Source organism: Mytilus edulis, chromosome 12, assembly GCF_963676685.1.
Source record: "Mytilus edulis chromosome 12, xbMytEdul2.2, whole genome shotgun sequence".
NCBI classification, from domain to species: domain Eukaryota; kingdom Metazoa; phylum Mollusca; class Bivalvia; order Mytilida; family Mytilidae; genus Mytilus; species Mytilus edulis.
In genome coordinates, this window is record NC_092355.1 from 62,558,083 (window position 1) to 62,581,444 (window position 23,362).

At 32.9% G+C, this 23,362-nt stretch overlaps 1 protein-coding gene across 1 annotated transcript in view; it reads right to left on the reverse strand.

Annotated features, from left to right (window-relative positions):
- Window positions 1–783: 783 nt before the first annotated feature.
- The window catches only part of LOC139498898 (uncharacterized), a 332,230-nt gene continuing 309,651 nt past the window's right edge, over window positions 784–23,362 (reverse strand). Inside the window, exons 20-21 of the mRNA XM_071287488.1 lie at window positions 11,860–11,887; window positions 784–1,324 (exon numbers count right to left, since the gene is read on the reverse strand). Coding sequence (XP_071143589.1) covers window positions 918–1,324; window positions 11,860–11,887 — 435 coding nt within the window. The 3' untranslated portion in view covers window positions 784–917. The remainder of the gene's footprint in view (window positions 1,325–11,859; window positions 11,888–23,362) is intronic.

Here is a 23,362-nt window from a genome sequence, read left to right on the forward strand (position 1 = left end):
TTCTAAGGATAATTCAGCTTACATTTGGTTGGAATTAGTTCAGTAATGTTTCAGAGAAGAAGATGTTTAAAATAGTTTACACAGGAGAGACGACGACGGACGAACGATGAAGGACGTCAAGTGATGAAGGACGTCAAGTGATGATAAAAGCTCACATTTCCTTTTGAAAGGTGAGATAAAAAGTAGTTAGTTTTATTTGTTACTTTTTGTTTCGGGCACATTTATAGCCGACTACAATGGATATTTTTGGGATTTCAATGAAAGGTAGAGCTTCTTATGATGAGTTATTTCTTTGCATTCTTTTCAAACTATTTATGCTTGGGATATTTGACAAATTAAGCAAAACAATCCCCTGCGCAAAAACTTCCATGTTTACAGTATATGGTATTGCTTCAGCTCATTGTAGAAGGTCGTACAGTAACCAATAGTCAGGTTCATCCAAGTCATTTGATCTTTGATGGATGTTTGTTTCACTGGCAATCGTACTACATCTTCTGACTTTTATTTTATTCAATGTTTATTCAAAATTATAGAAATATTTGGCCGTGTATAGAGTATAATGCAAGTTGCAATCTAAATCATATATCATTTTTCGAAATATTTGAATCATGACTTACATGTAGTCATTAGGTAAAAACATAGGTTTAAAAAGATAACACTATTACTATTATATGCAGTTACAACAATAATTTGAAAAAAACCTGAACAATAGATAGGAATTAAATGATAACTGTAGTGACAAGAAACAAACCTTCTCTATTCACATAAAAACATAACATACAAAACAAAGATACAATTTATTTAACAATATTCATGTTAGACAGAACGCGGCTGGATTAATTCATGATGTTCAATTCTTGTCTTTATTACAGTTTATATTTCCTCAAGTAGGATCTGACCATACTTTGTGATGCTTTTTAAGCTATTGAACAATTCTTTGACATCTTTTGCTGACTCAGTGGTACTTGCTCTGACTTTTTCTTTGGTTTTGCACCGATACCTGTCAAGTTTTCTGAACCTCTAAGTGTATTAGGATCCACATTCTCAAAAACGTTCTGTAAAAGTGTTCCTTTTCCAATGTTTGCTAATGCCTGTACAAGTATCCGTATTGTAGGTGTCACTGTTCTGTCTTCTCTCCAAGTGAACAAGACTTCTCTGTTCTGTTCTATTAGCTGTCGTGGATATTTATACTGAATACTTTCCAGTGTTGCAGTTGTGAGCCCCATTTCAGTGCCAAGTTGGAAAAATACCTGACCAATTTTTGGAGCTAAAGCATCTAAAATTTCATCTGTTGGAATACAATCTAGGTATTCTGACGGAATGTCTGAAATGACAGTATAAATTAACACAAATAATTTAATATAGCCTATTTGAAAAATAAGGAAAACCAGTAGTTCGATGATATATTATAGACCAACTACTATATATAGCGGCCTTAGAAAACTGTTTGGCTGCCTGGTGTCTGGTTGAAACTTTAACAACATTTGATTAAAGGACAGATTTCTAATTCACTTTTGATCAGATTGTTCAGATTTTTCTTTTATTCCTTTCCTTTTGAGTAAGGCAGGGAGAACACCTCTTCCATTTGCTTTTTTCTATTATCTTAATGATCTTAAATTGTTTTTACTGAATAATAACATAAAAGGATCGTGCACCTGTGTCATTTTGAACACTGATGATTCTGTCTTAATGGCAGAATATCATATGAGTTTACAAAGACAACTGGACTACTAATATGAATTTTGTGAGATATGGAAATTAGAGTAAATGTGTCTCAAAGTTCAACGATTGTTTCTTTTTTTTTCTTGCAAAATGCAAAAAATGGCGACCCCAGTGCAAACCATGTCTGGTAACTTTGACAACTGTTCACCCAAGTCACAATTTATAAAAGTAAACCATTATAGGTCAAGGTACGACCTTCAACACGAAGCCTTGTCTCACAACAAACAGCAAGATAATAAATTACCCCAAGTGTAAAATCATTCAAACGAGAAAACCAACAGTCTAATTTATATAAACTAGAGGCTCTTAAGAGCCTGTGTCGCTCACCTTGGTCTATGTGAATATTCAACAAAGGGCACAGATAGATTCATGACAAAATTGTGTTTTGATGATTGTGATTGTAGATCTTACTTTACTAAACATTCTTGCTGCTTACAATTATTTCTATCTGTAATGATTGGCCCAGTAGTTTCAGTGAAAAATGTTAGTAAAAATTTACAAATTTTATGAAAATTGTTAATAAACAGCTGCCCCATGATCGCATGATACGCCCGTCGTCTTGTGTAGAAGTTTTATGTAAAATCATAAATGGTTTCTGAGAAAGTTTTAAGCAATAACCATATATTGGTTTTGAGATACGGCAGGACATGTGAAACCCCTCCTTTTTTTTTTGCATAAATATCACTAAAATAAAATTTTGAATCAAAACCAAAAAGTATACAGATCTTCAGATTAATATAACAAAGAAGTGTGTAGAGTTTTAAGCAATAATCATAAATTGTTTTTTGAGATACTGCGTGACATGTAAAAAAAACCTCCACCTTTTTTACAAAATACTCAATAACTCAAAAATAGAATTTGAATCATCACCAAAAAGTATAACAGATCTTAGGATTAATATAATAAAGAAGTGTGTAAATTTTTAAGGAATAATCATAAATCGTTTTTGAGATACAGCGCGACATGTAATAAAATACCCTCCCCCTTTTTACAAAATACTGAATAACTCAAAAATGAAATTTTGAATCGTTTTAAGCAATAATCAACAAGAGTGCACACGCTGAAATGTCTCGCCTTCTATACTAATCATTAATATTATGCTGATAGTCCTAAGTATAAAGCTAAACTTTACAAGCTAAGCTTTATTACAACTGTCACATAAACTTAACATTAACCAAGATAACTAAACAAAGAGCAATGCACCTTGAAAATGAGGTCAAGGTCATATAAACCATGCCAGGCAGACATGTACAGCTAGCAATGCTACTATATAACATATATAGTTGACCCATTACTTATAGTTTAAGAAAAATAGACCAAAGCACAAAAACTTAACACTGAGCAATGAACCGTGAAAATGAGGTCACGGTCAAATAAAACCTGCGCGACTGACATAAAGATCATAAAATATTTCCATACACCAAATATAGTTGACCTATGGCATATATAGTATTAGATAAAAAGACCAAAACTCAAAAACTTAACTTTGACCACTGAACCATGAAAATGAGGTCAAGGTTACATGACATCTGCCCGCTAGATATGTACACCTTACAATCATTCCATACAACAAATATAGTAGACCTATTGCATATAGTATGAGAAAAACAGACCAAAACACAAAAAATTAACTATAACCACTGAACCATGAAAATGAGGTCAAGGTCAGATGACACCTGCCAGTTAGACATGTACACCTTACAGTCCTTCCATACACCAAATATACTAGCCCTATTGCTTATAGTATCTGAGATATGGACTTGACCACCAAAACTTAACCTTGTTCACTGATCCATGAAATGAGGTCGAGGTTAAGTGAAAACTGTCTGACAGACATGAGGACCTTGCAAGGTACGCACATATCAAATATAGTTATCCTATTACTTATAATAAGAGAGAATTCAACATTACAAAAAATTTGAACTTTTTTTTCAAGTGGTCACTGAACCATGAAAATGAGGTCAAGGACATTGGACATTTGACTGACGGTAACTTTGTAACATGAAGCATCTATATACAAAGTATGAAGCATCCAGGTCTTCCACCTTCTAAAATATAAAGCTTTTAAGAATTGAGCCGGATCACTATTCCTATGTCGAGCTTTCTGCAACAAAAGTTACAGGCTCGACAAAAATCGCTTTTGCAACATGTGAAAAAAACACACCCCTGTTTTAGTTATAAAGTGCCGTAACTCAAAAAGTTGTAATCTTATTTTCACCAAAAAGTATACAGATCATTTGACGAAGTTAAATACGACGAATGACAGAAGACGAATGATGACGGACGCCAAGTGATGAGAAAAGACAAACGAAAAACACTTATGAACCACATATACAAGTCTGGTAATTTTAGAAGGATGCTTCAAGATAGGGATTTAAAGTACGGTTTGGTTATGAAAAGTCCTATGTTTGTACTAAATTCAAAGTTCAAGCCAAATAACCTCAATGTTAAATTATATATCAGGCTTCAGCGTGCAGTGGTGGATCTAGAACTAAGGTGGGGCCCGCTGACGTATACTGACCTGAATCCGGGTCTGTTCGCGCCCATTCACGTTCACACCAACTCAAGTTCACCCCCTTTCACTTTCGCACCCTACAATGTACATGTTTGCACCCTACATGTTCGCGCCCAATTTTAATTGGTTTTGTGTTTAATAACTATAGCTTTGTAAGCAAGTTTTGGCAAGTGTATTCTTATATTTGTTGTCATTGTCTCAAAATAAAGTGAGACAGTATTTTTTTTTTGTGTTGAATAAATCTTAATCATGTTTTGGATAGTGTATTGTTAAAAAGAATAATAATCCTTTCTAAATAAAGTGGGATTCTGTCAACGTTTTATTTTGTGTTGAATAACTCTTAATCATGTTTTGGTTAGTGTGTTGCTATAACTTTGTTTCATTGACTTGTCTCAAAATAAAGTGAGATTCTGACTACGTTTTGTTTTGTGTGTTGAATAAATTTTATCATTTTTGTGTTATAATAGTGTATTGCTAAGTGACCACTGCTTATTAATAGAAACTGGAAGATACAGGAATAATCCCAGAGATTTAAGACTATGTACACATTGTGATGTACTAGATGATGAGTTTCATTTCTTTTTTAAATGTAAAATAAATGAACAATTAAGAAAAGAATTTTTAAATGAAAATAAATATAATAACTTAAATGATATAGATAAATTAAAACATATCCTCAATCCTGAAACAAAACAGGACACTTGCAAATTAGGCTCCTTTTTAAAAAAGTCACTAAGACTGAGGGCAGGGAGTCCTTGATATAATTTGAATCTCTTATATATTGATTTTGAAAAAAAAGACAAATTATAGTTCAAAGTGTCTCCATTGTTTATTTTCATTGTTTTATGTAAACTGTATATTATGTATAATGTTTTAAGCCATTGGTCCATATGGGCGTAAAGTGCTTTTCAATAAAGTTAAAGTATATTTTATTGTTTCAGATCAAAGGGACCAAGCTGTTAAAAACAATTATATCTTTTGTGTTTTTCATTTAAAATCTTGAATGTTTTACCCATATCAAAGCAATTTATAACAACAATCATGATTTTCCAATTATTCAACTGGAATTTTAATTAAAATTGGGCGCGAACGTGTAGAGTGCGAACGTGCGAGGTGCGAACGTGTAGGGTGCGAAAGTGTATTGGGCGCGAACGAACCTGAAAATTTAATGTACAAAAAAAACAAACATGAACATGAACAAGGCAACAGTACCGGCCAGTTTAAACATTGTAAATTTATAAAGGTTAACTTAAATATTCTTCGGGTTGGAAGAAGTTATTGTATATTCATTGAAATTGAAATAACAAAATCATAGGAACAATATCCATGATTTTATTTGAAATCATAAAGGTAAGTACCAACACCTCCTTGCCAAAATATACTGATACTTTTTTTTTTACAGAAGTCAATTCAAATGGCCCACTCATTTGACAACATGGCCCATTATTTTTTTAAATGGCCCATTGAATTTATTTTTGAGGGGCCCTGGGCCCATAGGAAAAAAAAACCTTCCAGATCACTGGAAAGGGGGGGGGGGGCTCCAGTCATGCTTCAGTGATTTCCTATATAATCAACTAAATTTCTCCAACAAAAGGGGGGTGTTTAAACGATCTTCAAGTCAGGAATGGTATAAAACACCTTAAATATTCCTGAATGCTTTCATCTTATAATTCTGTAATTGTCATATATTACACAGATCTGTAGTGTTAATAAATAATGTATACATATATTTTTGGAGGATAAATCAGGATAAAAGGGGGCTTTTTTTAACATTATGTTTTAATCGGCCACTTTTGCTATAAATCAAATAACTATAATATGTATCCCTTGTTAATATTGTTTTTAAATTCAGACCGGATCAATATGACAGCCTTAATAATAAAGAACCTTAGTGAGCACGCTCACATACCCCACGTCCCCACATTGTCATTGGAGAAATTAAATAAGTATAAGAAAAAAAAATTGTATAAGAAAAAATATTGAATAATAATTTCCTGTCAATATACATAGTATGTCCTTATTATCTATAAAATTTCATGAAATTCTGTTGTGTGTTTTCAGAGGAGTTGAGATGACAAACTGTTGCAGAAGTACATTGAAGCAAATAAGTTCAAAGGGGCATAACTCCTAGAAAAAAAATTGAACCGTAATTTCCTGTTGATATGCACATCTACATAGTATGTCCTTATTATCTACAAAGTTTCATGAAATTCTGTTGTGTGGTTTGAGAGGAGTTGCGATGACAAACTGTTGCAGTAGTACATTAAAGTAAATAAGTTCAAAGGGGCGTAACTCATAGAAAAAAAATTGAATCGCAATTTCCCGTCGATATGCACAACTACATAGTATATCCTTATTATCTGAAAAGGTTTCGTGAAATTCTGTTGTGTGGTTTGAGAGGAGTTGCGATGACAAACTGTTGCAGTAGTACATTAAAGTAAATAAGTTCAAAGGGGTGTAACTCCTAGAAAACAAATTGAATCGCAATTTCCCGTCGATATGCACAACTACATAGTATGTCCTTATTATCTGAAAAGGTTTCGTGAAATTCTGTTGTGTGGTTCGAGAGGAGTTGCGATGACAAGAAACAGGACTGACGGACGGACGGACGGACTGACGGATGGACGGGTCAAAAACATTATACCCTCCGCAACTTCGTTGCGTGGGGTATAATAATTAGTTTCACTGGCTATCAGACTAGTCCTGTTTAAAATAAATCAAAAATATTCTTCAAACAACACATATCACTAAATACACATGATGGTCTATGGAACTCAGACTGGAAGTTTAGACCTCATATCATTTGGTTAATATTAATATTGATTTTTTTTGTCGCAAATGTAACGGTCTGATGTAAGAATGGTGTTTTTTTTCAGTCTTCCATCTTCAAAGAATATATTATTGTGTTTACCGCAGCTTGTAGCCTGTCTATTAAAATAATATCAGCGGAATGAATTATTGAGAATATTCTATTTCTTGTTTTGTTCTCGGTATTTGATTGTTGACGCTCGTAAATAATGCTTTGATTTAAAATATCTGTTGCCTAAAGAGAAAATTTAGGCATAGTTTGTTTTATGCCACCAACATAATCTTTTATTATTTATAATATTTATAATGCCATTAACATAGATATGTAATGATATTTAACATAGATATGTAACGATATAGACAAATCCTATAAATATACAATAGGATAAATAGAGTAGACCACGAATTGTATGCTTATTGTGATTGATGAAGAACGAGCAATAATGCGAGATCAATTATTGTGATTTAAGGCAATTATGCATACAGATGCATATGGCAGATTCCAAATAAGAAAGTTGAAAAGTTCCCAAAATTATGTTTAACAAAATCAACACCAATGAAGTTCTGTTTTGAAATACATGTTATACTTATATAAGTAAACACTTTTTGACAAAAAATAGATCTATTCACATTATATTTTTAAAATAAAGAACACCTTAAAAAAATGTTGCTATCATAACAAAATTGACAGACATTTTGACGGAAAATTCTTATGTTAGCAACACAAAAAATCTTGATATTTTCAGTATTTTCAAGGTTTGGATGTATATCTTGATTTAATATGAAAGGCAAATTGGAATAAAACATTTCTGAACATCTGCACCAATAAACTAGAGGCTCTAAAGAGCCTGTGTCACTCACCTTGGTCTATGTGAATATTTAAAAAAGGACACAGATGGATTCATGACAAAATTTTGTTTTGTTGATGGTGATGTGTATGTACATCTTACTTTACTGAACATTCTTGCGGCTAACAATTATTTCTATCTATATTGAACTTGGCCCAGAAGTTTCAGTTTTATGAAAATTGTTAAAAATTGACTATAAAGGGCAATAACTCCTAAAGGGGTCAACTGACCATTTCGGTCATGTTGACTTATTTGTAAATCTTACTATGCTGAACATTACCAATTCAGGGGCAGCAACCCAACAACGGGTTGTCCGATTCATCTGACAATGTCAGGGCAGATAGATCTTGACCTGATAAACAATTTTACTGCATGTCAGATTTGCTCTAAATGCTTTGGTTTTTGAGTTATAAACCAAAAACTGCATTTTACCCCTATGTTCTATTTTTAGCCATGGCGGCCATCTTGGTTGGTTGGCCGGGTCACCCCACACATTTTTTAAACTAGATACCCCAAAGATGACTGTGGTCAAGTTTGGATTTATTTGGCCCTGTAGTTTCAGAGGAGAAGATTTTTGTAAAAGATTACTAAGATTTACGAAAAATGGTTAAAAATTGACTATAAAGGGCAATAACTCCTAAAGTGGTCAACTGACCATTTCGGTCATGTTGACTTATTTGTAAATCTTACTTTGATGAACATTATTGCAGTTTACAGTTTATCTCTATCTTTAATAATATTCAAGATAATAACCAAAAACAGCAAAATTTCCTTAAAATTACCAATTCAGGGGCAGCAACCCAACAAGGGGTTGTCCGATTCATCTGAAAATTTCAGGGCAGATAGATCTTGACCTGATAAACAATTGTACCCCATGTCAGATTTGCTCTAAATGCTTTGGTTTTTGAGTTATAAGCCAAAAACTGCATTTTACCCCCTATGGTCTATTTTTAGCCATGGCGGCCATCTTGGTTGGTTGGCCGGGTCAAGCCACACATTTTTTAAACTAGATACCCCAATGATGATTGTGGCCAAGTTTGGTTTAATTTGGCCCAGTAGTTTCAGAGGAGAAGATTTTTGTAAAAGTTAACGACGACGGACGCAGGAAGACGGACGCCGGACGCAAAGTGATGGGAAAAGCTCACTTGGCCCTTCGGGCCAGGTGAGCTAAAAAGGAATTAGAATAACTTTTAAAAAGGATTATCTTGGAGTTGCTAAACATAAGATTTGACAGACATGAACAATGCTGCTAACATAAAATTTGACAGAAATTAAGTTGTTGCTAACATAAGAATTGACAGACTTTATTGTTGCTAACATAATACTTGACGGACTTTTTTGTTGCTAACATAACATTTGACAGACTTTTTTGTTGCTAACATAATATTTGACGGACTTTTTTGTTGCTAACGTAAGATTTTACGGACATTATTGTAGCTAACATAAAATTTGACGGACTAAATAGTGTTGCTAACATAACATGCATAAGATGTTGATGGACTTGTTGCTAACATAAGATTGTGCTTAGGGTGCTATAAACAGTTTCGTATAAAAAACTAGGGGTTATTCCCCAACTAAAAATAACCATGGAGGGAAACCCCTGTTTATTTACTCAATTGGTGAAAAAGTATCATGTTTTTTGTATTTGATTGTAAAAATTAGTTAATTAGCGTTCAATTAAAACAGGTTGAATGATTGAAATAATTTTAAAAATTATATTAACTTTAAAATTGAGAATGGAAATGGGGAATGTGTCAAAGAGACAACAACCCGACCAAATAAAAAACAACAGCAGAGGGTCACCAACAGGTCTTCAATGTAGCGAGAAATTCCCGCACCCGGAGGCGTCCCTCAGCTGGCCCCTAAACAAATATATACTAGTCCAGTGATAATGAACGCCATACTAATTTCCAAATTGTACACAAGAAACTAAAATTAAAATAATACAAGACTAACAAAGGCCAGAGGCTCCTGACTTGGGACAGGCGCAAAAATGCGGCGGGGTTAAACATGTTTGTGAGATCTCAACCCTTCCCCTATACCTCTAACCTTTACATGTTTTGAGGGGAGACAACACTGTAAACATCCTGTTTTTTTGGCAGTGAATATTGAAAACTTATTTGCAGCCACTGTAGCTCTTTTCGGAGCAGGAAACCGTACCCTGAAACAAGATTTTTTTGAAAGGCCAGGTAAAAACCTACAAATTTCATACAGTTTTGATTATGTAAAATGTGCATGGATTATGTGTTCATTGGTGTGCACATGACCTGGTTTCAAGTTTTTTATGTTCAAATTAGACCTTTTTTCCCCCATGTTCATTGAATGGAATATTTTTGATATATTAAAAGTACACATTATTTTTATTTCATTATAAACTAGAGAACATTCTGATTCCAGTGATATCTAGTTTTATACAAGTATCTTTATTAATCAGTCCACAACTAAGTGTCACTTATGCATGGTCCCTTAAAATGTGACGTCGTAGAAAAAAACTGTTGATTGCACCCTTACATAAATAAATTTGACGGACAATATATATTTGAGATTTTTAACCAACATTGGAGATCTTATCCTAGTTGAAAGTCATATAAAGAACTCCTGCAAAATACTGCTTCCTGAAATTCAAAAAGATTTCAACCCAGGACAGATAACTCTAATTTGTAGCACATCCAAATGTTGCTAACATAAAATGACAAGTTTGACAGAAATTATGTTAGCAACAGATTTGATAAAACTATTGATTAAATAATGTAAATTGAAAGATCGAAAATGTGTATGTTTTATGTACATTATGAAATACAATTTTAACAGGCTTATATAAGTACCTACAATGATGTGGCAAGTTTTTATGAAACAGTTGCTATCATAACATTTATTGACAGACGAGCATCTAATAAGTAAGGTATTTGAAATTGAAAAAACAAGAATGTGTCCACAGTACACGGATGCCCCACTCGCACTATCATTTTCTATGTTTAGTAGACCATGAAATTGGAATAAATTCTCTAATTTGGCATTAAAATTAGTATGATCTTATCAAAGGGAACATGTATACTAAGTTTCAAGTTGATTGGACTTCTACTTTATCAAAAACTACCTTGACCAAAAACTTTAACCTGAAATTTGCACTATCATTTTCTATGTTCAGTGAACCGTAAAATTGGGGTCAAAACTATAATTTGGCATTTAAATTAGAAAGATCATATCATAGGGCACATGTATACTAAGTTTCAAGTTGATTGGACTTCAACTTCATCAAAAACTACCTTGACCAAAAACTTTAACCTGAAGCGGGACAGACGGACGGACGAACGAACAGACGGACGGACGCACAGACCAGAAAAGATAATGCCCCTCTACTATCGTAGGTGGGGCATAAAAATATATTACAGATGTTTTTAACAACAGAAAAGCAAAAGATTTAGAAACAGGGATGTTTGAATAATCAGACTACACTAATAAAAACCATTATATCAGTGTCAACTTAAAGCCTCGTAAAACATGAACCTTGTGTCAAAAAATGGAAAGTAATTTCCGACAAACATTTCACATTTTTCAACTTGTTTTGATCATTTCTACTTTTAATGGAAACAATCATATCCAATAATTGGTTTGCTTGCTTTATATAACATTACTATTCAATAAAACATTCACATATTATCATTCAAATAACAGTTGTATTATTTTTGTTAATTTGTTCTTTTTGACGGAAATTTTCTTTTCTTTTTGGAATCTGCCATATATCAGATATCAGAATACAAGTTGCAATTGTTGCAATACTAACCCAGTCGCACTATTCACATTAATAAAAACCTTGCGATAATTTCTGAATTTACAGTATTTACCTATTAGGTTAACAAAAATATTTACAGCTATTAAGTTATGTTTAAAACTTCCAACAAGTTACATCAGAATCTATTCAGAAGAATCTACTATATTTGTCATTTACAGATGCTAATTACATACCTGTTTCTGCTATTCTAATTCTTCTTACCTAAAAAAATGAAAATTATACACTATATAAAGTTTGTGTGTTTAAAAACAATTTTTTTCTGGATTTACAAAAACTATTTATTTTCAAGCAGTCACTGAACCATAAAAATTCATAAGGCCAGGTTCCACGTAACCCCGCTGATCACCTATTATTGCTGCTGGCAGGTTTATAATTTAAAGTTGATTTAACAAAGAGTCCATTTATCATAAGAATTCAGAATTTAAAAACAATCAAACTTTTCCTTGAGATGCTATATTTGGGTCTTGGAGATTAGCGTCTGTCCAAGTTTCAGAACACATCATGACGGTTTATAACCTTTTTATATGTCATAAAAATGTAATCGCAGACGGTCTGTACATTCTAATTGTAAACACAAATAATTAGTCCTTCTAATGAGAAAAATAATTTAAATGAAAATATATTTTCAAAACTTTGCATCAAACGTTATCTCTAAATATTATTTTTTTTATAAATTTCTATGAAGGTTTGACAAAGTATTTGAAGTGTAACAAATTTTAACCCCATCCTGTTTCTACTTTTTAACCGAAATAAACTAAGTTCATGTATCATTAAACAAGACGCCTATTAAAGCATAATAGCGTTCACCTGTAATTTCAGTTTAAGGAATTTGACTAGTTGTAGATCCTATTAAAGCATAATATCGTTCACCTGTAATTTCAGTTTAAGGAATTTGACTAGTTGTAGATCCTATTAAAGCATAATAGCGTTCACCTGTAATTTCAGTTTAAGGAATTTGACTAGTTGTAGATCCTATTAAAGCATAATAGCGTTCACCTGTAATTTCAGTTTAAGGAATTTGACTAGTTGTAGATCCTATTAAAGCATAATATCGTTCACCTGTAATTTCAGTTTAAGGAATTTGACTAGTTGTAGATCCTATTAAAGCATAATATCGTTCACCTGTAATTTCAGTTTAAGGAATTTGACTAGTTGTAGATCTTATTAAAGCATAATAGCGTTCACCTGTAATTTCAGTTTAAGGAATTTGACTAGTTGTAGATCCTATTAAAGCATAATAGCGTTCACCTGTAATTTCAGTTTAAGGAATTTGACTAGTTGTAGATCCTATTAAAGCATAATAGCGTTCACCTGTAATTTCAGTTTAAGGAATTTGACTAGTTGTAGATCCTATTAAAGCATAATAGCGTTCACCTGTAATTTCAGTTTAAGGAATTTGACTAGTTGTAGATCCTATTAAAGCATAATAGCGTTCACCTGTAATTTCAGTTTAAGGAATTTGACTAGTTGTAGATCCTATTAAAGCATAATAGCGTTCACCTGTAATTTCAGTTTAAGGAATTTGACTAGTTGTAGATCCTATTAAAGCATAATAGCGTTCACCTGTAATTTCAGTTTAAGGAATTTGACTAGTTGTAGATCCTATTAAAGCATAATAGCGTTCACCTGTAATTTCAGTTTAAGGAATTTGACTAGTTGTAGATCCTATTAAAGCATAATAGCGTTCACCTGTAATTTCAGTTTAAGGAATTTGACTAGTTGTAGATCCTATTAAAGCATAATATCGTTCACCTGTAATTTCAGTTTAAGGAATTTGACTAGTTGTAGATCCTATTAAAGCATAATATCGTTCACCTGTAATTTCAGTTTAAGGAATTTGACTAGTTGTAGATCCTATTAAAGCATAATAGCGTTCACCTGTAATTTCAGTTTAAGGAATTTGACTAGTTGTAGATCTTATTAAAGCATAATAGCGTTCACCTGTAATTTCAGTTTAAGGAATTTGACTAGTTGTAGATCCTATTAAAGCATAATATCGTTCACCTGTAATTTCAGTTTAAGGAATTTGACTAGTTGTAGATCCTATTAAAGCATAATAGCGTTCACCTGTAATTTCAGTTTAAGGAATTTGACTAGTTGTAGATCCTATTAAAGCATAATAGCGTTCACCTGTAATTTCAGTTTAAGGAATTTGACTAGTTGTAGATCCTATTAAAGCCTAATAGCGTTCACCTGTAATTTCAGTTTAAGGAATTTGACTAGTTGTAGATCCTATTAAAGCATAATAGCGCTCACCTGTAATTTCAGTTTAAGGAATTTGACTAGTTGTAGATCTTACTTGTTGAACAAAATTGTTATTTACACTTTCTCTCTTTCTATAACTAGAGACTTTCAAGAGCTTGTGTCGCTCAACTGTTACTGTATTTACTGATGTCGGCCATCTTGGTTGGTAGGCGGGGTCATTAGACACATTTTTTTAAAATAGATACCCTAGTAATGATTGTGGCCAAGTTTGGTTAAATTTGGCCCATAGTTTTAGAAAAGAAGATTTTTGTACAAGTTACAAAAATGACGAAAAGTTGTTCAATATTGATTATAAAGGACAATAACTCCTAAAGGGGTTCTCTGAAAATTTTGGTCATGTTGACTTATCCAGAGATCTTACTTTGCTTGAATATTATTGCTGTTTACAGTTTATCTCTATCTATAATAGTATTCAAGATAATAACCAAAAACTGCAAAATTTCCTTAAAATTACCAATTCAGGGGCAGCAATCCAACAACAGTTTGTCCGATTCATCTGAAAATTTCAGGGCAGATAGATCTTGACCTGATCAACAATTTTACCCGCATGTCAGATTTGCTCTAAAAGCTTTGGTTTTAAAGATATAAGCCAAACTATACATTTCCCCCCTGTGTTCTATTTTTAGCCATGGCGGCCATCTTGGTTTGATGGCCAGGTCATCGGACACATTTTTTAAACTAGATATCCCAAGGATGATTGTGGCCAAGTTTGGTTAAATTTGACCCAGTAGTTTCAGAGGAAAAGATTTTTGTAAAAGCTTACGGACGACAGATGCAGGGCGCCAGACGATGGATGCCAAGTGATGAGAAAAGCTCACTTGACCTTTCAGGTCAGGTGAGCTAATAATATTAAAATTACTAAATAACCCAAAACTGTAAATAAAGGCAACAGTAGTATACCGCTGTTCAAAACTCATAAATCAATGGACAAAAAACAAAATCGGGGTAACAAACTAAAACCGAGGGAAACGCATTAAATATAAGAGGAGAACAACGACATAACACCGAAACGTAACACACACAGAAACGGACCAAGCATCAGACAAAACACCACGAGAATAACAAATATAACATGAAAACCAAATACATGAATTTGGGATAGACAAGTACCGTGCCACGTCTTATCTCAATTTCTCAAAAATAAGAGAAAACACAAACGACTCAACGTTAAAATGCAACACACACAGAAACGAACAATAATATAACAATGGCCATCTTCCTGACTTGGTACAGGACACTTTTAAAGGGGGAATAAAAGTGGTGGGTTGAACCTGGTTTTGTGGCATGCCAAACCTCGCACTTTAATGGCAAAGTTAAATATAACATTGAATTGACAACATAATATTACAGGACTACAACACAAATTAATAGAACATATTAGACAAAGAAAAACATGATTAATAGATAACAAAAAGCATCGTTTAAAATTCAATACGCCAAAAACGCGTCTTGTCCACACAAGACTTACAAGTGACGCCCAGATATAAAGGTCGAAAGTGAAAAAAGTACAAAGTTGTACAACACTGAAGATCAAAAGTTGAAAAGGTTTCGCCAAATACGGCATTGTTTTTATGCCCGGGATAAGAACATTCTTATTATATAGAACAATTCATGCTATTGCAAACAGTAAATTTTATCAAATGAGTATGAAAGAGATATACATAAAGAAACTGAAGTATTAACTAATTACAGAAAACTAAACCCGAAAACATAACGCCCAGATATAAAAGATCGAAAGTGAAAAAGGTACAAAGTTGTACAGCACTGAAGATAAAAAGTTGAAAAAGTTTTGCCAAATACGGCATTGTTTTTATGCCCAGGATAAGAACATCCTTATTATATAGAACAATTCATGCTATTGCAAACAGTAAATTTTAACAAATGAATATGAAAGAGATATACATAATGAAACTGAAGTATTAACTAATTACATAAAACTAAACCTGAATACATAATGCTATTAAAGTTTAACACAGAATAGACACACCCGAATCAGTCCAGGCGTCAACGTAATTAAAAAAATGTGACGTCACATACGATGGCGAAAAGGCACAAACGTTATGCCACATTTGAATTTATGAAATTTAGAAACAGTATGACGTCACATATGAAAAACTATCAAAGTGAGATAGAATTAGGATTGATTTAAGATTATATTAGAACTAAATACTGATAATTCATTTAAACAAAATGCATATTGTAATACTTATTAATAACAATTAACTGTAATATATATATGTCCAGTTTGTTATGAATCCAACTTCAAAATGTAATATAATTAATAAAGGCGGTGATTAATTTTTCTATCCGTAACAACTAAATATAATAAAAAGACGTCAACACATTTGACAAAATCCGATGAGAATTACAAATATAACATTAAACATGTAAACTAAATACATGAATTTGGGATCAACAAGTACAGAAACACGTCTTATAGTAATGCGAATTCACATTCAGCAAAACAGTCACAATCGTGAATAAGTCACTTTGGTAATTAAAATATTAGACGACATAATGACAAACCACAATCTACCATGTGATAAAAATGTCCTTAGCTAGTTTGGTTAAAGAGACATCATATGGATCCACCAATTCGTGATGGTGTCCATAAAATTTACGGAGTGTCAATTTTAATCTGTCCTCTTCATAACTTTGTTGGAGCAGTTTCTGCGTAAGGAGCACACTCCTGTATATGAAGTCCGTATAGTGTGAACAAGCACGTGAATAACGTATCAATTGTGATATGTAAACACCATACGAAGGGGCAGAGGGTATGTTACTGCTGAGAAATGGGAAATTGATAATTGGGAAGTTGAAATCGTCCCGTTTATCATAGATTTTCGTGTGAAGTCGTCCATCTACGTCAATATTGAGGAAAAGATCAAGGTATGAAGCAGTCCTTCTAGTATCAGTAGTATCCTTAATTTCAAGTTCACTGGGATATATGAGATGTAAGTGTTGGCTGAAGTATGGGTTGTTCAATGATAAAACATCATCAATATATCGGAAAGTAAAATTAAAGAATTTCGCAAGGTGCTTTTTCTTTTTGTCTTTTAGAAGGTTCTGAATAAATTCTGCTTCATACGAATACAAAAACAAATCAGCCAGCAGGGGTGCACAATTAGTACCCATTGGAATACCGACTGTCTGTTGAAATATAAATCCTCCAAACTCAACAAATATATTGTCGATCAAAAAATCCAGCATTTTAATAATATCATCTTCAGTATATTTTCTGGAAGATTCAGTATGATTCTTAACAAAATATGAATTATTGTATCCCAAAACAAGAAATTTGTATCTACGAATACCATTTTTATAGAAAAAGCTCTGTTTTATGAGATGGTGAAGTCGATCTTTCAACTGAGCATGGGGAATAGTAGTATATAGCGTAGAAAAATCAAAAGTTTTTATGTTGCTGCAAAATTGCAAAGATTGTGATCGAAGGTTAAGCAGTAGATCTTTCGAATTTTTGAGAATCCACATCTGGTTATCACCACTGGTAGAATATATCTCCTCACAATATTTTTGAAGCCCATCTTTAACTGTAGAAAGAATAGTAGTCAATACTTTAGAAAGATGTTTAGTCGAACATTTTGAAGACCCAGCTATGTATCGTTCTTTATATGGAGTTTTGTGTAATTTAGGTATCCAGTATAAGGAGGGCATGTTTTCTTCGTTTTCTTTGATGTTGATACCAAAAGAAAGAAGGACAGATTTATGATTTTGTAAAATTTCATCCTTGGTAAATGATGTTAAAGAATATGTAGGATTACCAGTAGTTTTATCAATTCCAAGCTCTGTAGTGAGACATTGCAAATAATGTTTTTTACATATGAAGACAATATTATTGGAGGCCTTATCTGCCGGAACAACGACATATTTGTCATGCAAAGAGGATAAAGCATCCACAACCTCCGGATTCTTGAAAGGGTTAGAAACTCTAGTACTCATATTACATCTACGTTTTTGTATGCGCCTCTGAATGCATGATCGAATAGCTTAAATTTCTTAAAAAGTAACCTGACAATAAGGTGCCATATTGGCCTAAAGACCCCTGGCAGTTAGATATAATAAAATTGAGAATGGAAATGGGGAATGTGCCAAAGAGACAACAACCCAACCATAGAGCAGACAACAGCAGAAGGTCACCAACAGGTCTTCAATGCAACGAGAAATTCTCGCACCCGGAGGCGTCCTTCAGCTGGCCCCTAAACAAATATATACTGATTCAGTGATAATGAACCCCATACTAAACTCCAAATTGTACACAAGAAACTAAAGTTAACATAATACAAGACTAACAAAGGCCAGAGGCTCCTGACTTGGGACAGGCGCAAAAATGCGGCGGGGTTAAACATGTTTGTGAGATCTCAACCCTCCCCCTATACCTCTAGCCAATGCCGAAAAGTAGACGCATAACAATACGCACATTAAAATTCAGTTCAAGAGAAGTCCAAGTCTGATGTCAGGAGATGTAACCAAAGAAAATAAAAAAAATGACAATAATACATAAATAACATCAGACTACTAGCAGTTAACGGACATTATAGCTCCGGACCTCAATTAAACTGATTGACAAATTATGTCTTCATCATATGAATATCAGGCACAATCCTCCCCATGAGGGGTTTAGTATCATACCATCATAACAAATATGAGAAGAACATAACCCGTGTCATGCCAACAACTGGTTTATTAATAATAAATGTGTTTAGTTCCGATGCAAAGACCCTATAAGCGAATCAATATTAACGCCAAAATATGTTTAACACTTCACCTATGTCAGTTTTGCAATTCCTACTTAAGTTTTTGAGATGAAAGCCAAAAAATACATTTGACCCCTATGACCTATTTTCAAAATCTGCCGCCATGCTTTTAGATGGATCAAATCCCCAAATACAATATATAAACTAAATAGCCTAAGAACCATTAAATTAAACTGTTGAAGCATTTGGCTAAGTATTTTCAGAAAAAGATAATTTTTAAAAAGAAAAACTTTCACAACTAGTATCTCAATTGTTTGTAAAACAATTGAAAGGTCTTTCCTGTAAAAGTGATGTTTTTGTAATGTAATTTGTACGACCTTTCGTTTGATAATGACAAGCAATCCTTCTGAAACTTTTCGCTTTTTACACTTAATGACCTCATCTGCCTACATTTTCGAGATCTGAAGTATGATAAATGTAACATAGACTTGATGATCTTTCATTTGATATGCGACAAAGCAATGTTCTAGAAAGTTTGATTTTTGCACTTAATAACCCCATCCAACTCATTTTTGGAGGTCAGGAATTTAATATTTCAAATGTATACATCATGACCTTTCATTTGATATACAACAACCTTATCTTAAAAGAAAATTTATTTTTTGCACTCAATGACCCCACCCAACAAATTTTTGGGGGACTTCAATTTAAAATTTTTAATGTACGCTTTATGTTCTTTCATTTGATATGCGACAACCTTACAATCAGAATAATTAAATTTTTGCACTAAATGACCCCACCCTTACCCCTGGGATGAAAAATGGGTTTAAAATTTTCATTTTAGAGTAGAGTTTATTGAGACCTTCAATTTGATATATCATATGACCCCATTTGACAAAGTGCCAAAAATGATGCAATATCAACTATATAAATAGAAGTTCTGAAACGTAAAAAGTCAATGCAAAACATGAAAATTTCAAATTGATTTTTTGGGGTTTTTTTCACGGAAAGTTTTTTGTACTTAGTCAAACATATAACAATGTTAACCTCTTCAATTTCTAAAACATTTTAGGTGGTAACCTGTTGTTGATTCAGAAATACATGCCTCCGCTCACAAAATTTCAAACTGCATTACCTCTAAAACGACAATAGATATCTCAAATCTGATAAATGATAAATGATCTGCGCTTAAAGGACATCATTGTAGAAAAAAAAATTGGGACAATTTCAAAGTTCATCAAGGTCACAATGAATCATCAAATATATGATGCAATACCAAACTTGAGAACCGGAAGTCGTAGAGACATTGGACTACTACCATTCAACTCGGACCACTTGATCTGTTAAATGTCACAAGGTCAAGGTCATAGTACTCTTTGAAGGTCAAGGTGAAATTTCATCATGACCTGACATTGACCTCAAATTGAAGGTCCGAAAATACTGTTCATTTTTGCAGTTTATAGTAGGTTGATATCTGTTACCTTTTCAAAGATATACACACAATACTATACTTTTTTGAATTATCTTGATGCAACTTTTGAACAGACGGTCAGACATTATTGAGCGTGTGTATAAAATGTAGAGCTCGTCAAGAGGAACATTTAATACACAGTATGTATGCAGCAAACTCTTATCGTTTTCTTAATATGTAAGCTTGAAATCACAGCATATTTTTTTTTTGCACTCAGAGTGTCCTTTGACCTTGAGTGCAAATTAAAGAATATTGGTGCAGGTCCCAAGTCTCTACGACTTCCTGTTCTCGAAATAATAAATTCCAAAAATGTATAATTTTTCAAGGGGAATAACTCCTTACCAGGGTAAATAACCTACTAATCGCTTATGTTTATTAACATTGTCATCTGTTCCTGTACATGCTGCCATTTTCAATTCTGTTCTATCTCTAATACTTTTTAAGAAAAATGCAAATAAAAAAAAATGCTTCAAGGGAAAATAACTCTCAAAGGGGATGATGAAATCCTACACAGCCTCATCTGGTAATACGTCATAATGAGATCTATCGATGGTCAATATTTGGTCTTGATGACTTCAATAGAAACGGGGGAGGGCATGTCAAAAAAATATTGGAAGAAAAAAAAACATTAGAAAAACAATAAGGTCTTTCCTCACGTAGGGGAAAGACCTTAAAAATGTAAAACGTAAAACGTTTGAAGGGCAACAACTATTGAAAGGGTGAATTGACTATTTTTATCATTGTGACTTATTTGTAGATTTAACTTAGTTGAACATGTATAGCCATTTAGAATTTCACCTACAAAAGGTGGTTCAATTGGTTTAAAATGTCATAGCAGATAGATCTTGACTTATACATCACTTTAACTCCATACCACTTGGCTCTAACTGCTATAGTGTTTTTTTCATATAAACAGCAGTGGACCCCTATGTCCTATTTTTAGCCATGGTGGCCATGTTTGTTAAATGATCAAAACTTTGAATACAATGTATTAACCATTTTCCATAAGGAACATTCAAATAAAGTTAAAAAGTGTTTGGTCTTGTAGTTTCCGAGAAGAATATGTTTTTAATGTTATCAAGCATGATGAACAAAGTGATTAAAATTGTCTTTAAAGGGTAACGATTCCTTCAGGGCTCAATTGCCAATTTTGGTCATACTAACTAAGATAATAACAAAAAACTGCAAAATTTCCTTAGAAATTACCATTTACCAATAAAGAAGCAGCAACTCAACAATTGGTTGTTCGGTTCGTCAGAAACTACCCTTAGAAACATTAAGTTAAAGTTAAAAGATATTTGGTACAGTAGTTTTAGAGTGACGATTCTTGAAATAGTTCACGACGACGACGACAGATGACGGACGCCGAGTGATTGCATGAACTCACATGTGTCTTCAGGCCTTGTGTTCTAAACATGAAAAGAACATAAATTAAAGCTTTCAAGATTTTGCCTTAGATACTGCAAATTAAACAAATCAATCTTTAGTCCAAATGTTATAAAATTCCATGAAGGTTTGACAAGGTTATTGATGACAAAAATGGTATTAAAAGCTTTCAGAAAACACATACCCATTAAAAAAAAAAAGATCTAAACAATGGCCTTGAAAGCATAAAGTTTGACCGGCAGATTCTTTTGAATGTTCACCGAACAGTTCCCTTAAATGTACTTCTGTTTTGCTGACTACTTTAGATGTAAATGATAATTGTCGAAACATTTTGTCAGAAATTAAGCTGGAAAAGATAGGCAATTTACCAAATTTATCCTTGTTTGACTTTAAACAATAAACAATAGGGCCTTTTAAAATGGTTATAAAAAAAATTAACAATGAGTTCACAAAATTCCATCATTTTTTCAAGAAAGGTTTAAGGATAATATTTTCATAAGGACTTTTTAATGAAGCATTGAAATGAGGTCAAAGGTCAGATGAAATGATAATGAGGTGTAAATAAAGGCAATAGTAGTATACCACTGTTCAATAGTCAAAAATTGATGTAAATGAAACAAATTGGGTCACAAGCAAAAACAGAAGAAACCAAATGAAACAACAGAAACACTGAACTGATACAAGAACAAATGCCAATATATATAGAAACAGACTATGTGATAACAATTGCCATATTCCTGACTTGGTACAGGACATTTAAAACCAGATGCTCTGCAGAGCACAGTTTTATACGACCGCAGAGGTTGAACCCTGAACTGTTGGGGCAAGTATGGACACAACATTCAAGCTGAATCAGCTCTAAAGTTGGATTGTGATTAATTAGTTGACACAGCATAGGTTTCTGACACAGAATGAATGTGGTCTAATGAACTTAAAATATTTGTTTTACCTTTGAGCAATTCACTATGCTGTTGAATATTAATCCTCTCAAAAAAATGTTTGACGAAATTTTCTTTTTATTTATGAAATCTGAAATGAGAAAAATTTAAACCCCCCCCCCCATTTTTTCACATCCCCCTTTCCCTTTTTCCAAAACTGATCTCAATTCAAATTTCTAATGGAGTTTGCAACAATAACTACTCATTTTAATACATCATTAAATATCAAAATGTAAAATATCACTGAATGGTAAAGATTGTTTCAATTTATCAGTTGGTAGTAAAAGTGAATATACATTGCATATTGTATAAAACAATGATTTAAGTTGATTCAACTACTATTCTGGACAAAGAAAGATAACTCCATTTGAAAATTTCTTGCTATTGCACAATATTGTGCAATTAGATATTTCTTGCTATTGCACAATACTGTGTAATTGAAAATATTTGCTATTGCACAATACTGTGCAATTGAAGATTTCTTGCTATTGCGCAATACTGTGCAATTGAAAATTTCTTGCTATTGCACAATACTGTGCAATTGAAGATTTCTTGCTATTGCTGAATACTGTGCAATTGAAAATTTCTTGCTATTGCACAATACTTAATATAATAATTTTGGATCCTGATTTGAACCAACTTGAAAACTGGGTCCATAATCAAAACTCTAAGTACATGTTTAGATTCAGCATATATCAAAAAAGCCCAAGAATTCAATTTTGTTAAAATCAAACTTAAGTTTAATTTTGGACCCTTAGGACTTTAATGTAGACCAATTTGAGAACGGGACCAAAAATTAAGAATCTACATACACAGTTAGATTTGGCATACCAAAGAGCCCCAACTATTCAATTTTTGATGAAACCAAACAAAGTTTAATTTTGGACCCCGATTTGGACCAACT